Raw genomic sequence first — 17,369 nt, forward strand, 5'->3', positions numbered from 1 at the left:
CTAAAGAGTAGCAACATAGTGGTTTCAAAACAACTCTCAAATGACCTGAAGATAAAGATTGTTCACCATCATGGTTTAGGGAAAGGATACAGAAAGCTGTTTCAGAGATTTCAGCTATCTATTTCCACAGTTAGGAACATACTGAGGAAATGAAAGACCACAGGCTCAGTTCAAGTTAAGGCTTGAAGTTGCAGACCAAGAAAAATCTCGGATAAACAGAAACGACAAATGGTGAGAACAGTCAGAGTCAACCTACAGACCAGCACCAAAGACCTACAACATCATCTTGCTGCAGATGGCGTCACTGTGCATTGTTCAACCATTCGGCGCACTTTACACAAGGAAATGCTGTATGCGAGAGTGGTTCAGAGGAAGCCTTTTCTCCGTTCACAGCACAAACAAAGATATGCTAAAGCACATTAGGACAAGCCAACTTCATTTTGGAATAAGGTACTGTGGACTGCTGAAACTAAAATTGAATGATTTGGGCATAACAAGGGGCGTTATGCATGGAGGAAAAACAACACAGCATTCTAAAAAAAACACCTGCTACCTACAGTAAAATATGGTGGTGGTTCCATCATGCTGTTGGGCAGTGTGGCCAGTGCAGGGACTGTGAATCTTCTCAAAGTTGAGGAACACATGGATTCCACTCACTATCAGCAGATTCTGGAGACCAATGTCCACGAATCAGTGACAAAGCTGAAGCTGCCCCAGGGCTGGATCTTTCAACAAGACAACAACCCTAGACACTGCTCCAAATCCACTAGGGCTCAACACACACCATTCAATCTTGGTTGTTCAATCTTACCACTTTCATGTAGTATAAGAGCTTTTCCAATCAATCATTCAAGGTATTTTCAATCTGTTGGCCCTTATACTGCATAGCTTTGGTAAATATGTACAACCAAGATTGTATGGTGTGTGTTGAGCGTAAGGCATTCATGCAAAGGAACAAGTAAAACATTCTGGAATGGCCATCTCAGTCCCCAGATCTGAATATAATTGAAAATCTGTGGTGTGATTTAAAGAGAACTGTCCATGCTCGGAAGCCATCAAACCTGAATGAACTAGAGATGTTTTGTAAAGAGGAATGGTCCAAAATAGCTTCAACCAGAATCCAGACTCTCATTGGAACCTACAGGAAGCGTTTAGAGGCTGTAATTTCTGCAAAAGGAGAATCTACTAAATATTGATTTAATTTCTTTTTTGTGGCCCAAATGTAGGCACCTGCCTAATTTTGTTTAAATAACTATTGCACACTTCCTGTAAATCCCATAAACTTCATTTCACTTCTCAAATATCACATATGATATATTTAACTGACATTTTTTATCGTAACAACCAACGATTTATACAGGAAAAAACATGAAAATTAACAAGGTTGCCCAAATGTTCACATCCCACTGTAGATTCATAATGACACTAGTAAGCAGGTATTCAGAATATATGGCACAGAAGCTATTTCCTATACTACGAGAAGCACATGCCCCACATGCTATGTGCCAGTAGTCTTGTGGATCCAAATGCGGAAGTACAGTGGACACTAGCAGACAGCGTCACAGGTAAAGTATCTTATTGCACGGACACTAAGGGGGCACATGTAACATTTGGGAAGGACATCAGTGGGGGTTCCGTTGTGTTCATTGCTCACGATATCTCGTTACTATGTGTGCGATCAATACGATACATTCAACAAATTAGGGCCCAAAATTGTTTGAACAATCCTGCATGATTGTTGCGGCACCTATTTTCATCCAATTTGATAATTCAATCAGCCGCCAAATTGCAAGATGTATGGCCACCCAAAATGTTTCACAATCATCAACATCTTCAAATAAATCTGCACACATCATTTTGTCATAATTTTCAAACAAAGCCATCCTTTAAATGGGGTTACAACCCACTGTGTAAATAATAAATTAGGTAAAGGTATTTCCGTGTGTGCGCAGATTATGAAGACTACAGTTAGCTATCTCTGCAAGGAACTGAAAAGGATGAGATATTTACCACACACAGAATGCTAATTACATAACCCATCATTAAGATTGGTAACATTAACATCAGTAAACATTTATTACTAATTCAGCCATATCTGCTTGTTGACAAATACACATTTATAGGAAAGTAAAGCAGGAAACAGAGCTCCTGTCTGTAATGAAAAGCTTTGAGGCAGAATAATCTGCTGGTCACAATAAAAGTTTTCATTAACTAGAAAAAGAGCGCAGCCCTAATCAAAGGATGATTTCCATCTTAAATTGCTACCAAAGATAATTAGCTTGCAATTTGTTGTCTATCCTGAATGGCCCCATATAAAGCTGCCACATATAATAGAAGCTGCATAATTCAATCTTCTGTGATTAGCGTGATAGGGACCAACATTTAAAGTTCACGCGTCCTTTTTTAATTATATGTTCTGTATCATTTCAACGTAAACTGTATTCATCAACTCCCACTCTTCTGTAAATGTTCATCAGGCCTGCACTATGCAGAAAATCTACTTTATAAACCTTAAAGGTACAGCAGTACTGTACTGAAGTACGGTTTATCTGGATTTGTGTGGATTTCAGCACTAAAAAGGAGATTCATATTTCAAAGTGAATCTGACATCTTGACATGACTAAAGGTGCCCATACACTGATCGATTTTCTCAGCAGATTAGATCAGAGTGATTGAATCTGCAGGTTAATCGATGTCTCAAGTGACTCCTTTTTGATCGGTTTCCAATTGACTTTGGCCTAAAATTGACTGAAAGTATTCATCAGACCGGGTAAAAGATTTGTGTCGATTGGGGTTGGGACAGGTAATGTAGTTACTTCCCGGTCTTGAAGCAAAGGTTACTTCAGCTAATGAAAATATAGTATCTATAGCCTGAAGAACCTGTCCGGCATAAATTAAGTAAAAGAGGCGCCCTGGTATACGATAAAAGCGTTTAACCACTTGAGGACCACAGTGGAAACCCCCCCCTAAAGACCAGGCTAATTTTTACTAAATTGGCCACTGCAGCTTTAAGGCCAAGCCGCAGGGCCGTACAACACACGAGTGACCCCCCCCCCCCCTTTCCCCCACCAACAGAGCTCTCTGTTGGTGGGGTCTGATCTCCCCCCAGTTGTTTATTTTTTTTAAATAAATATTTATGTGTGTATTTTTTTATTTACTATTTGCTTTATTTATTGTTTTTAAAGAGAATCTGTATTGTTAAAATCGCACAAAAGTAAACATACCAGTGCGTTAGGGGACATCTCCTATTACCCTCTGTCACAATTTCGCCGCTCCCCGCCGCATTAAAAGTGGTTAAAAACAGTTTTAAAAAGTTTGTTTATAAACAAACAAAATGGCCACCAAAACAGGAAGTAGATTGATGTACAGTATGTCCACACATAGAAAATACATCCATACACAAGCAGGCTGTATACAGCCATCCTTTTGAATCTCAAGAGATCATTTGTGTGTTTCTTTCCCCCTGCAGCTATCTTCCACTGAAGTGTCAGGCTATTTCTTCCTGCAGAGTGCAGACAGCTCTGCCTGTATGTAATTCCTCATTATGTGAAAGCCCAGCCAGCTCAGAGGAAGATTTACCAGCTTGTAAAAGATAATAGAACAGAGAGAAGCTGCACTAATGTAAATATCACACAGGCAGTGTGCAGAGAGGGGCCTGGATGGGGGAGTTCATAGCAGAACCACAACACTGAAGAACTTGGCAGCCTTCCAGACACAGGCCTGACAAGTCTGACAAGAGAGAGATAAGTTGATTTATTACAGAGATGGTGATAGTAGAACGTGCTGCAGTAAGCCAGAACACATTAGAATAGCTTTTGGAACTTGTAGGATGATAAAAAACAGGATGCAATTTTTGTTACAGAGTCTCTTTAAGAAACCCCTCCATCCCCCCAGCCGGCCAATCATGACGATCGGCTCTCATAGGCTTCAGCCTATGAGAGCCGATCACTCTCAACTGCCCCAGGGGGACAGCCGTGTCACATGGCTGTCCCCAGTACAGCGCTGCTGCTGATCGCAGCGCTGTACATGTTAATTAGACAGCGGTTTTGCCGCTCGGAGACTGAAGGCGGGGCAGATCTTTGCCCCTCAAGCAGGAGATGTGCGCGCGCCCAAGACCTGATGCCAACTGGCGTGGGGAGGTCGCCAGATAGTTAAAAGCAGTTTAAAATCGATAAGGAAATGAGGTAGCTTACCTCAGTGCCGAAAAATCTTTGTGGTACAAAAGATTTTATTAGTAATAGCACAACTGCTTTTAAATGCTTTTATCATATACCAGGGCACCTCTTTCACCTAATTAGTGCTCCATATACCCCCACTCGCCACCTGTCTGAGGGGTGAGAGCATAGTACCCGTGGTTTACCACGATCGAGATCTGTTTCCTATCTTTCTTCAAAGAGAACGACCGCATCCAGGTCCCCGGTGACCTCCCCGAGTGGAGTCGGGTTTGTTGTCTCCACCTGCTTCTTGAGGGCGGTTGCCCCCCTGCAACCTACCTTTGTGAGTATTTCTTATATACATTTTCTATTTACCAATTTGTTTTTACCTACTGCACCATCGGTCTCCCTTTTTGTCTCCTGTGCCTTTTCCTAGAGGGTATCCTGACACCCACAGCCCACTACACTGTCCGGCATAAGTACTGTATATTCTGGCACATAAGACTACTTTTTAATCCTTGAAAATCTTCTGAAAAGTCAGGGGTCGTATATGCCAAGTGTCATTGATGCCGGGTGATATGCCCCATCCAATACCGCCTCTCAGATCTCGGTGCTGAGGACTGTAGTGAAGCGGCGCAGGTGTACATGTGCGAGATCTGAGTCAGAGAAGGAGGTAAATAAGATACAAGGGCAGGCCAGAAGGGAGAAAGAGGCTTGTTTAATAGGCACAGCACAATGTATTCTTCCATACCACTCTGATAAACAGGTAGACAAGGAGAGCTGACCAATCCACTCAGGGAGAGTTGACCAATCCAACCAGTCAGTCGTCTATATACTGTTATATACTGGGTACCACAGACAGTACAGCACCAGTATATGTTCATACATAGCACCAGTATATGATGTATTTTTATTTTTATTTGGTGTGCGTTGGAACAGGGGTAGTCTTATACAGCGAGTATATCCCAAACTCTAAATTTTAACTGGAAAAGTTGGAGGGTCGTCTTATACGTCCAGTCGTCTTATACGCCGGAATATATGGTACTGCTTGTAGTATGTGTACTGCAAGCTGGGAACCTAGGATCACTACTATGACATTCAATTTACTGAGTTTGGAGAACTGTGAAGAACACTGGAGGGCATAGCTGATCAAGCAAACTTGGACTGAATTTTTTCTTTAAAACAAAAACCTAAAGTGACAATAAACTTATGTGATGAGTCTCATATTTTTATGTTCAGTTTACGTGCAGATATTTGATATAATTGTTGAAAAGTATATTGTAAAGTAGAAATTGTTTCTTCTGCTCCACAAATGTTTAGACACAATGTAATAATCAGCCTAGTTCCTTAGGTATGTCTAAAGACAAAATAAGAAATGTTTCTAACTGTGATTATTAGTTTATATAGTACCTGGTAGAAATTGGGCCAGAAAGTGCTTATGGCCAGCTCTGCTCGATTCCACATTCCTGTTGCTGGTCCTGATATGTTCCACACGGGGCTCCCCATTACCCCCTTATTCTCTGTGACATAGATGTTTAAAAATCCAGGCAGTGCTCCGCTCTTGCTGGACACAAAGTAGTGAAAGTCAATACAATGTGTGTCATTTTCTTTCAGCTGAGGCAATAACAGTAGTGCTCTCTGCCCCGCAAATCTTCCAGACGTATTCACCATCATGAAAGATCCTGGAATGAGAAATGCCACGAGGTTAGTTAAAAACAGAAAAGGCTTTGAAACAAGAGAAACTAGAGAAAACATCAGACAAATAGTAAAACAAACAGAAGCAGCAAGTGTAATCTAGACACATCCGAAAATATCACAGGAGCATGTCCTGGAATTCGAAACTATTGTAATGAAGACTTTTTAAAGTCACATCCTCGCCAGTGTATTCTGATCTTATAAGACACTGGAGACAATATCATTATTTCCATCACAGCCTTCTGGAGACGTACAATGGAAAAAAAATATCCTCTCTGGTGCAATGATGGGCCTAGCTATAAAATTTCTTTCCAGATAAAGCTATAGATTGTCAGAACATTACATTACTGTATTGCAATTTGTTTCTGTTTTTCTCAGTTTGCTACTTAATTTGCTATTTTTTTACATATATTTTTAATTAGCCTTTGAACTTACTTCCTTAATTGTTCAGCAATGTCTGTTTATCTTTCAATATATTCCTTCAACTCACATCTTATAACACAAAAATACTAACTAGGTACTTTCAACTCTTTCCAAGAGATGCATTTACTCAACAGATAAAGAATGAATTGCTAATTTTCAGAGGTGCAAATTATATGCAGCTTCTAACAGAGCGAATCAAAATCAACTAATTTATTTGATTGGTTTAATGTAAAAAATGGAAAATTGGCATCACATTGTTCATCTCTACTAAAGATAGTGTGAAAACATTCACTGAATCATGTAACAAGTGATAGCAGTCCTCGAATGAAGGACACATGGAAGCTTGTAGAATACAAGCAATGATGAGTACATAACTGTCAAATGTATGTAATTTGGGGATTATGAGAGCTGGCGCCTACAAAGGTAGTGTTCAGATAATTAATACATTTATATTGGCACTCTTTGTAATTTCACCTCAACATCCTAATACTATTAGTCATAGAAAAAGGAACCCAATAAGAGGACTTTAAAGAGGTAATATACATATTCTGACACCCAAATATAAGAGAAGAGTATTATTGTTAAAAAAAAAAAGAATCATACCATGATCAGACAGGACCTTCAAATATCCATGTATATAAACAATAGCAAATGATGAAGAATAGTTGCACTCTGGTCCAAAGGATTCCATGGACCAGATCACATAAATTTGCAACCATATAAGTATATAAGTATATTCAACAAAAATACAGGTAGTCCCTGACTTAAAAACTGCCAACTTACAAACGGCCTGCAAATGTGAGATTTTTTGGACACAAGTAAAACAAAAAAAGACTTTGTAGTTGTTGAGGAGGTACAGAGAACAGAGGTGGCACAGTGTTTCAGCTTGTGTACAGATTCAGGTTAACAACAAACATATAGTCCGTATCTTGCTCATTAACTGAGGACTATATATATATAAATATTCTTGTAAATTCCACTGGTTGTAAGCCTTGACACATTTCATGAATTATATTCACTTCTTCAGGAGTCCAGTCAAAGGAAGGCATAGAAAGCATAAACTGAAGGAGTTTAGTGTAATGTAGAGAGTAAAGAATGTAAGGGATGGGGGAGGCATGTGATTTGCCTCACCTAAGGGTCTGCTTTTAGTAGTAAGCAATGCCAAATGTCAAATATGTGATATATTTTTGAAATTAAGCCTAGTAGGTTCACATCTTATGTAAATGTTGTAACCTTATCTTCCAGCCCAAGTAATTGGCTTTAAATGGCAAAGTTAATTCAAACAGGAAAACATGTAATGGCAAATACCAGAGGACATCAATATCCTAAATTAAATAGGCAAAAAAACATTGCCACAGTCCACCCTATCCCTCCTTGACTTCCATCTCACTATGCTGATTAGACCTCACAGTAAATTGTGCATGAAATGGATTTTGAAACTTTGCTGATGGAGTATGGAAAGTATGAAGATTGTAATAAAGATAATGCACTGCATTTTTAGAACAAACGCCTTAGATGGATTAATTTTCTAAATGCATCTAGCAGCAGGAGTGAAAGCTCTTTAAAAGGAAGCGTGTCTCCACATAATATTCCACACTAAATCCCCATCTCAGGGAACTGAACACAAACTGTCTGGTAACTATCATACTAAGAAATGATGAAATATGTACAAAAATCACACATTGACCTAAACACACTGGCATATTCTTTGAGGATGACTGGCCTCCATAATAACATTAGCCTGCATAGAAAGACTGTCTGCCTGTTCTAAAGCTGAACTCCAACAAAAGTTTACCTCCTGTATGTGTACGCATATGTTTTACAAAGGAAGCACTCTTGTGCTATAGGAGCTCTTCAACTGTGCGTACTTAGATGCAGACTATAGCATTGTTTGTCACTCAGCTGGGAGACTGGTCTGGTTTTAAGACCTGCTAATCACCTGAACTTGGTCTCATGCTTGTAACGCTGATCACAGTGTGGTGATGTCACCACATCATAACTTACAGATCTTGCCTGAGAGAAATCAATATGTTGCACAATTTGTTGTTGGTGATTTTTTTATTTATTTATTTAAGTATTTATATAGCGCCGTCATATTATGCAGCGCTGTACAGAGTATATTGTCATGCCACTTGGTGGCATGGTTGGTGATCTTCAAGTTTGGTTGCTGATGTAACATGAGCATAAGCTAGGTGCACCATGCATCATCCTTCCTCCCCACTCCATAGCAACAGACACGTCACTAGCCACTAGGCTAGGGGCTTGTCTGTACAGCACTTGGTCCCAAAATGTCACCCAAGAGATCGAGTCCCAATACTTGCGGACAACAGTAAACCAGCATGTGTACACAGCTGTAAGCTAGGAAACAACACATCTTAGCTGATAATCTAGTGTGTGTACAGGTAGGGGTGATGCTACCATCTAGGCAATTTCACCAGGGCCCTCAATTGCTGCTGGGTCCCAACAGGTCGAACCCCCCCCCCCCCCCCCCCAACTTTATATTTTCTCCCTGGGACCTCTTCAAATTTTGTGGCAGTGAAGTGACTCACCTGTTCTGGCCAGCATGCACTTCTCCATATGTCTATGGCTCAGTGCACTCCTGTCTTCATCATTGCAAGGGGGCCTCTCCTCCATGACCTGCTGCATGCTAGTATGTAACATGCCACTGGGTTACAGAGGAGAGGCGCCCCTATGAGGATGAAGATGGTAGTACATGGAGCAACGAATATATGGAGAACATGCTGGCTGGCACAGGAACCAAATTAAGATGGGGGACCAAAATAAAGTTGGGAGGGGAGATCTGGTGTGGTGTTAGGTGAATTTGGCAGCAACAAAGGGGCTCCTAATGCTGCTCTCTGGGGGGGGGGGGGATCTGTCATGGGGCTCCCAAGATAATTTAGCAGCCCCATTGTACCTAGAACAAGATCTGTATGCAGGAGCCTCTCTGATGCCAACAAAACATCTGGCACACTCGATGATTAGTAACAAGGAGTCCCAATTGACTCCCGAATGCGTTGTTATCCTTCCCACCTCTCCCTCACCGGAAGCCACTCTGTCATCTGCCAAGTATGGTCTCTCCACCCTCCTCCATAGAGACAGACGCATTACTAGTCTCTAGGCTAGAGATGCATCTGTACAGCATTTAGCTACCAACTGTTGGCCAGGGATTGAGACCCAATCACCGTGGACAACTGCAATCCTGCGTGTGTACCCAGCATCGCACATAATATCTGCCTGAATTTATTTTTCTCCTAAATTAAAGAAGATGTTTTTACACTACACCAATAAGATAAGTTTTAGACAGATATTATTTCTTCCATCCCTTTACTTTAATAGTGTAATGAATGCTGGCTGAATAGAAAAGCCAATGATTATTCCATACACAAACATATTGCTATGTCTTCCTTCTAGTTTCCTTCTACACTTCCTCCTGGTTACCTGGACCACTCAGCTGAAGAAAGCCAACACTATAAAGTTCTGTAAAGTGCATACAGCAATTCAGCAAACATCTGTAAATATAATCTGTGCACACGAATGCTGTCTGCATGATCCCAGTATGCTGGAAAATGATTTTCTTTTCACAGCCTGACATGACTGGCATTAGTCTTGTGACAACCTTCCAGATAGCTGATCAACTTTCTTTACTGTGCAGGTTTTTAACTAGCAAAAGAATACAGGACGTAACGACTGCCATCTGCCACTATTAAACCAGCAAAGAAAAGACAGAGTTGGCAGGACGAGAAAGCTATGTCAACATGGTGTACTTCGATTGTTTATTAAAGACTTTTCAGTATTCTTCCTGACAGCAGGATACATTTTCCTTCTATGAAATGAGCAAACAGAAATGTTAAGAGGGATTCGCTTTAGATTGCCCAGAATTGTACAGCAGCAAATCTCAATCTTATATTCAGAACTGTAACAAGAACTGCTTTGTGTTATACTCCATTTATGCTGCAACTTAATGGTGAACCAAACTCAGCAATGTTCTTGTGCATAGAGTGATGTCATTTACCTGTGTAATGCCAAGCTGAATGCTGACATTTTACAGCCGTGGAGTTACAAGGTCATACAGAAATGATTGAGGCGAGGTTCAAACTGCGCATGCCTTTTCCTGCATGAAAATTCACATTTGAACTTAAAACCTATGCCTTTACATTGTAAGCTTGCTGTAATTACTGACTACCAGTTCTGTATTATGTACCAATGTCTGTATGTTGTTTATACCTTTGTCTGTATTATTCTTTTCCCCATGTTTGTTTCTTACTCTGTACAATGCCACAGAGTTTAGTTTAGTATTTTTTTTTATAAAATAATAATAAGAATGTTCACATGTAAATTACAATTTTACATTTGGAAAATAGAAACTCACAGCAGTGCATCATAATTTTGTACAATGGGCTTGATTTACAAAAGCGTGATAACTGCTATCACAGCAGTTATCACGTGATCTGCTGCATGCGAAGGTTTGCACGTGTAAAGGATTACTTGCACAAGATCACATTTATTTATCACGCAACATAATCCTTTACGCGCGCAAACCTTTGCGTGCAGCAGATCACGTGTTAACTGCCGTAATAGCAGTTATCACGCTTTTGTGGATCAAGCCCAATGTGCGCATTATCTCATTGGCAATCATTGAACTACTGCAGGAGAACATGTGCTTTGAGACTCAGGTGAACACACATTGGCCCATATGCAATTCACTTTTCTTCTAGGTGATATTTTCAAAATTGTCAATAAAATGCCTTTTAAACCACCAACAAGTAAAGAAAATACTCAAAATAATTCTGATAGTTGTTTAAATAAAAGATGAAAAAATATCTCCTAGGAGAAAACTACAGAGAAAAAGTTAATTGCATATCCAATTCCCCTTTTTCTCCTGTGTTTTCTCCTAGGTGATATCCCAACGTGCAAGAAAAACTTTTTGGTACCTTTTCAATTGCTAAGTGCTGAAATGTTGCATTAAAGAGAAGATGAAAAAGTGTCTCCTAGGAGGAAACTCAGGAGAAAAAGTTAATTGCATATGGCTCTTGTCAATAAAATGCTTTTTAAGCCACCGGGAAGCAAGAAAATTGGCCCATATGCAATTCACTTTTTCTCCTGAGTTTTGTCTTAGGAGATATTTTCCAGCTTGTCATTAAAGTGCCTTTTAGGGCTAGTTCACATTCGGTGCTTGGAGCGCCGCTAGCCCGCGATCGCAATCGGCTCCACGATTGTGATTTGCGGTGAATATTTTGCGATTTGGCGTGATTTGAGCTTGTGATTCCCATTCAATAAAATGCCCCTGAAATGCCGCATGCAGCGCGTTTGCAAATGATCAAAATCACAAACGCTGTAGTGTGAATGTATCCATAGGGATACATTAGTAGCAACGCTTTGCTGATCGCCGAGTGTGAAACAGCCCTTAAGCCAACAGCAAACAAACAAAAAATAATAATTTTTATAGTACTTTTTCACTGACTTTTTAGCACTTTTTCTATTGCAAAGTCCAGAAAAGTTATTCTATATCAAAGATGAAAAATTATCTCCTACTCAAGAGAAAAAGTTAATTGCATATGGCCCATAATGTCCTAAAACAGTGTGTGTTGTGCACTGACAAGTGTAAATCTTGCCTTATGCTGGCAATATACCATAAGTTTTTTCAGCAGATAGATGGTTCGATAGATCATTTCCGACATGTCCGATCTTAGTTTCGATCATTTTTCTGATCAATTTCTTATAGAAGTTTATGGAAATTGATAAGAAAAGATAAGAAAACCGATTGGAAATAAGATCGGACAGTAAATCGACTGAAAAATCTCATCGTGTATTCCCAGCATTAGATTCACTGAAGCACTGATGGCCAGAGCAATGTGCAGTGCTACACATCAGTCTGTTCTTTGAATTATCCTGTGTGGGGATGTTCTTATTGCCTGACAAAAATAATAATGTACTCCTTTAATGATCTTCAGATTTATTTCACCCCACAGCCCCTCTCGGTCTCTCAATGTAATGGCTCTAAGAAGCAAGAGACGCTGGCTGAGTAGAACAGACCTTCTTCACTGTCTCTCTTCACACTCAGTACAGTAAAAAGTGCTCCAAAGCCGACAGTGGCATAGCTAAGGAGCTATGCCCCCCCCCCCCCCCCCCAATGCACTCTATACAAAACAACTGATATGGCGCTCTAAAACCTTCCAAGGACCACCACAGTATCAGAGGTGCAAGCAGGGAATGGGGAACAGTTTGTTAATGATAACCACTATTCAGGCCTAGAACCCACTACAAATCGCTATCGCAATCTCTAGCGTTTTTAATGAGCGTTTTGTAAGCAATTTCTTGAGCGTTTTCTGACGATTTTGGTATTGATTTTAAAAAGTGTAAGCTTTTGCCAGTGGTTGTGTAGCGATTTGCGGTCAGTGAATTTCATTTAAATTGGTCCTTTCAATGTATTATAATTTTATTGACAGTTTGCATTAATTTAAAATCCCACTCAAATCGCTCTGTGTAGCGATTCATGAGTGATTATGCCAAACTTTAACGCAAACAATAATGCCACCGAAATGCTGCATATGTCCTGTGATAGCGATTTTGCTAATCTCAATCGCTCCAGTGGAATTTGGCCCATCCATCATTATTTGCTGAGCGTTTAGGAAAATGGCTAGCGTTTTGAATCGCTCCCTAAACGCTCAAAAAATCGCTCTTAGTATGTTCCACCCCTCAAAGCATCTACAGAAGTGATCAATACCAGCATAAGACCAATAACGAGTCAATACTGCCATTGAGGGAAGGGGGGGGGGCTCTGGGCCCCTCTAGCCCAAGGTCCCCAGTGTGCATCCCCTATTATTACACCACTGCAAGCCAGAATGTATAAAACATGCTTCACCACCAACTACTCAGCAGTGCAGACACCCTGCTATCCAGAGTAAGTAGGCTTAATAGCTGTAAAAGGCTGGTAATGAGGCTGAAGGGCAGCAGTAGGTGTTGAAGTTGGGAAAATCAGGAGCAGATACCAGTAGGCACTTACCTAAAATGCTATAAACATATCCAGACAGGCAAATATTTTATAGAGAACAGACGAGAGATCATATTATAATAGAATGACATTTAACAAAAGTTATGAGTTAAGGAATTAGGAGATAAAGAGATTTTTACATAATCAAGCTTTTGTAAGCTCTTAGCCTTGGGCTACACAAGAGATTTCAGCTGCTTGAGAGCAAGAGATGCCTGCAGGACTTGGATTTGGTGTGAAGCAGTTGTGTCAGGTAGGAGATAACGCTCTTGCTCTCCAGTGATTATTATGTAGCCCTAGGTTTAGTGATGACGTCCACAGAATAATAGTGCTCCGCGATAATAAAAAAAATACCCTATATCCTTTAAAACACAGTTTCCCAACCCTATCCTCAAGGCCCACCAACAGCACATGCTTTGCAGAAAACCACAAACATGCACAGTTGAGGTAATTAGTGTCTCAGCAGAGACGATTATCTACCTGTGGACTTCCACAAAACATGCACTGTTGGTAGGACTTGAGGACAGGGTTGGGGAACACTGCCTTAAAAGACAACTGACCTGAGAGTGATATAGAGGCTGCCATATTTATTTACTTTTTAAACAATACAAGCATGCGGCAGATGCAGTCAAACTTAAGGCAGGGGTCACACTTGAGCCTGCGGAAAAACAGCTTCCACAGACGAATCTGCATTCTTGGCCAACAGCAAGCTAAGAGCGGCTGACTGTCAGCAACAGGGAATCGCACGCGATATGCAAAAAAAGGAGCAATGTTGGTTTTAATTTTGCCGCTGCAGAAAAATGCAAATTGCTCCCAGCGCTTTGCAATTGGGTATTAAGAAGCATTATGTGCCTTTTTTAGCATTGTGTAAGATGCATGTGATTTTAAGCAAGTGTGACCCCTGCCTAAGTCAAACAACTGATCTACATGATCGTTTAGAGTCTATAGCTAAAGGTATTAGAGGCAGGCAGGCACTTTGCATTGTTTAACCACTTAATGACAAGCAGACTTATAAAAACGTCCTGCTAGAGCCTCTTAACGGCTCCAGGACGTTTTTATAAGTCAAACAGTTCTGCTGTCGCTGTGTACATGCGCGCTCCCGTGCGTGCACATGCGTTCCCACGCGCGTGCACGTGAGATTAGGGGGAAAAAAACACAATAGAAAAAATACACCTTTATTTCCAAATAATATATTGTCACCATACTTTGTACTAGGGACATACAATTACAATTTTGTGATAATCAGGACAAATAGGCAGATAAAATGTGTGGGTTTTATGTACAGTAGCAGTGCTTATATTAAAACTATCGGGGATGAAATTGAAGAAATAGTGTCTTTTTTTTCATTTTTTTCTTTGTTTTTCCCTTTGAAATGCATAGAAAATAAAGTAATTACTGAAGACAAATATCAACCCCAAAAAGCCTAATTGGTGGTGAAAAAACAAGATATAGATAATTTCATTGTGATTAGTAGTGATTAAGCTATTGGCAAATGAAAGGGATGAGCACTGAGAGGTGAAAATCGCTCTTGTCCATTAGGGTAAAAACCGCTTTGGGGTGAAGTGGTTAAAAATAAATAAATATGGCAGCCTCCATATGCCTTTCAGGTTAGTTGTCCTTTAAGAGTTATGCATTATGATTGTGAAAACAGCCATCTGGCATGTCTAGCTATCTCTGACTACTATAGGTGGAATTTGTGCACAGCAGCACAACCACAAAGGCATTTCATTCATACTGATCTTATACCATATTGATAATAGGTTTTTCTGCATTTGCAGTTTTCAAAAAGTAGCAAAAAAGAACATACCTGATTCGGAACACTATTAAAAAAGTGGTAGGACGGGGGCATGGAGACTGGCTGCCTGTGTCCACCCTGCTGCCATATTATATGTAACATGCATAGTACAAACATGCAAGCATTCAGTGCGTCAAACCTATCTAGGGATTAGGAGCACACATTCTAACGTTCTCTCCTGGGACAGAGCGCATCAAACTAATCGCCCAAGGGAGATACCATGACACCTTCATATGTACAATGTACAGGAGAGGACATTAGGATATGTGCTCTTAATCCCTAGGCCTGATGCACTGAACGCTTGCATGTTTGCACTATGGATGTTACAGTGTCAGAGTTAGGAAGCCTAGAAATACTGGGGTACCTCTGCACGCTGTATGTGACCACTCAAGAGATGTTATTCTTGTTACAAAGATCCATGCTTTTGACTTAGCTATAGGGATAGAGTTTATTCCTGCATGAGTTGCATGAAAGAATTTGCATTAGAATTTGCATGCAAGTGTTCGGAAGGTAACTGCCTATTTTAAAAGTCAGGTGATGCTCTTACCTTTCTGTCTGTGTTTTGAATGTTTAAAGGGGTGGTTTTGTGGGTAATCTCATTAGTGGTGGTGTCAGTAGTAGGTAGTCCCTGGGAGGTGAGAGCATTGGGGAAGGGGGGGGGGGGTGGCCTGCACTGCTCCTGCCCCCCATTGGTGTGTAGCTTGTAGATAGGAGTCCCAGGCAGTGTAAGCACTTGGTATCCAGCCTGTTTGGCGCACCCCTGTTTGTGTGAAAACTATAAACCCAACACAAACATGGCTAAAGCCTTTATAGTTGAATATTGTCTATCAACAGCATTGCACGGAGAAGAAACACATTAAAATTCTACTATTTTACAATGAAAATGTCATTTGCATTTGGTAAAGATTTTTCTTTCCTCCACAGTAAACAGTACCACAACTTATATTTCAAATGCTTAATTACAGCTAAAAAATGATTATTGATAGTGACAAATCATTTCTTTGGCATTTTCAGTGAAACATTCCAGACATGTAAAGTCTGTGCACTATTCGATGCACATGCTTATTACGTAATGTCATTTCCATAACCCCCTCCAGCTCTGTCTACACGATATTGAAGGGAATTGAGATGGAGATAGGCCTTGTACTCAATTCCAAGAGATAAGACCCAGAGGCTGAGCCCATTGCTCTCTGCCGCCTTTGATTTAGATCACTGTTTGTATTGCTTGCCATATCCATTACCCAGGCCTGATCCAGACAGCCTTGTCACACTTTATATGAATTTGATTTTACTTTTCACAGATTTGAATGTGATGGCTTGCTGGATATTTCCATAAATGTATAATACAATAAACAAGCGTGCGTTGGGGAGGCTTACACACGGACTACACTGTTCATCAATCACAGCAATACAAACACAAATGGGTTTGCCCTTTGTTAATGATGTGAAGTCTATCTCCATCAAACCTGTGCACTAGCCAGACAAATCGCTGGCATTAATGAAGCGATGGCACCCTATTATAGAGTATGGGAAACAAGCTCAGGTCTGCCGCAGTCACACAATCTGTCACTCACCACAGAGATGACTGACATGCCTGCCACTTATGTCACATCAGCAAATAGACAAGGACAGGAAGACCTGCCTAAAATTAAGACAATTATGAATTCTGACCAGAGGTAATGGCATTATCAAGGAGTAATCGACTTAGAAAGTTCTTGTGATGGAACGCGGTGCTTCATGCTGATCCCAAGTGCCAAACTTTTCCCGAATGTTAAATGGTTCAGCATCAATCATTAGTACTCTCTTTACATCTTTCTTAACTTGTGATACATGTACTACTATAAAATAAGTGACTTTTAAAGGGGAATTGTAATCAAACTAACTTTATGAATACAATTGTTTCATTTTTTTCTACAATATTAATTTATAAATAATTCAGTGAATATTTGCCTATAGTAAAATCTTTCTTCTCCCTGATTTACTTTCTGAAATTTATCACAGGCAGAAATATCTTTAGTACTGGCGGGTGATCTCTGCAGAATGTTTGTTTACTGAGCATTCTCAAGCCACTAAAAAAGATTTCTGGTATCCTATGATGAGAGAGGAATTCTGCATAATAAATAGCCCAGTCTAGGCATCACTGGGAGGGCGGGGCTACATACAAATATACAGAAATACAAAACTATAGGAAGTGATTCTGATAAATCAAAACCAGGATATTTATTGTAAAAGTGGGTATCCTCAATAATTGACTACATTCTACTGTTTGTTGTTTACTGTAATGGTTTGGCGTATGTAGTGGCTGGATGGTGTA

The 17,369-nt window shown here is 40.2% G+C and overlaps 1 protein-coding gene across 5 annotated transcripts in view; it reads right to left on the minus strand.

Annotated features, from left to right (window-relative positions):
• The window catches only part of PTPRM (protein tyrosine phosphatase receptor type M), a 995,286-nt gene that overhangs the window by 675,869 nt on the left and 302,048 nt on the right, over positions 1-17,369 (minus strand). For all 5 annotated transcript variants that reach the window (XM_068237197.1, XM_068237198.1, XM_068237195.1 and 2 more), the window contains exon 3: positions 5,565-5,836. In XM_068237197.1, the coding sequence (XP_068093298.1) occupies positions 5,565-5,836 (272 nt within the window). The remainder of the gene's footprint in view (positions 1-5,564; positions 5,837-17,369) is intronic.

This window comes from Hyperolius riggenbachi, chromosome 5, assembly GCF_040937935.1.
Source record: "Hyperolius riggenbachi isolate aHypRig1 chromosome 5, aHypRig1.pri, whole genome shotgun sequence".
Classification (NCBI taxonomy): Eukaryota; Metazoa; Chordata; class Amphibia; order Anura; family Hyperoliidae; genus Hyperolius; species Hyperolius riggenbachi.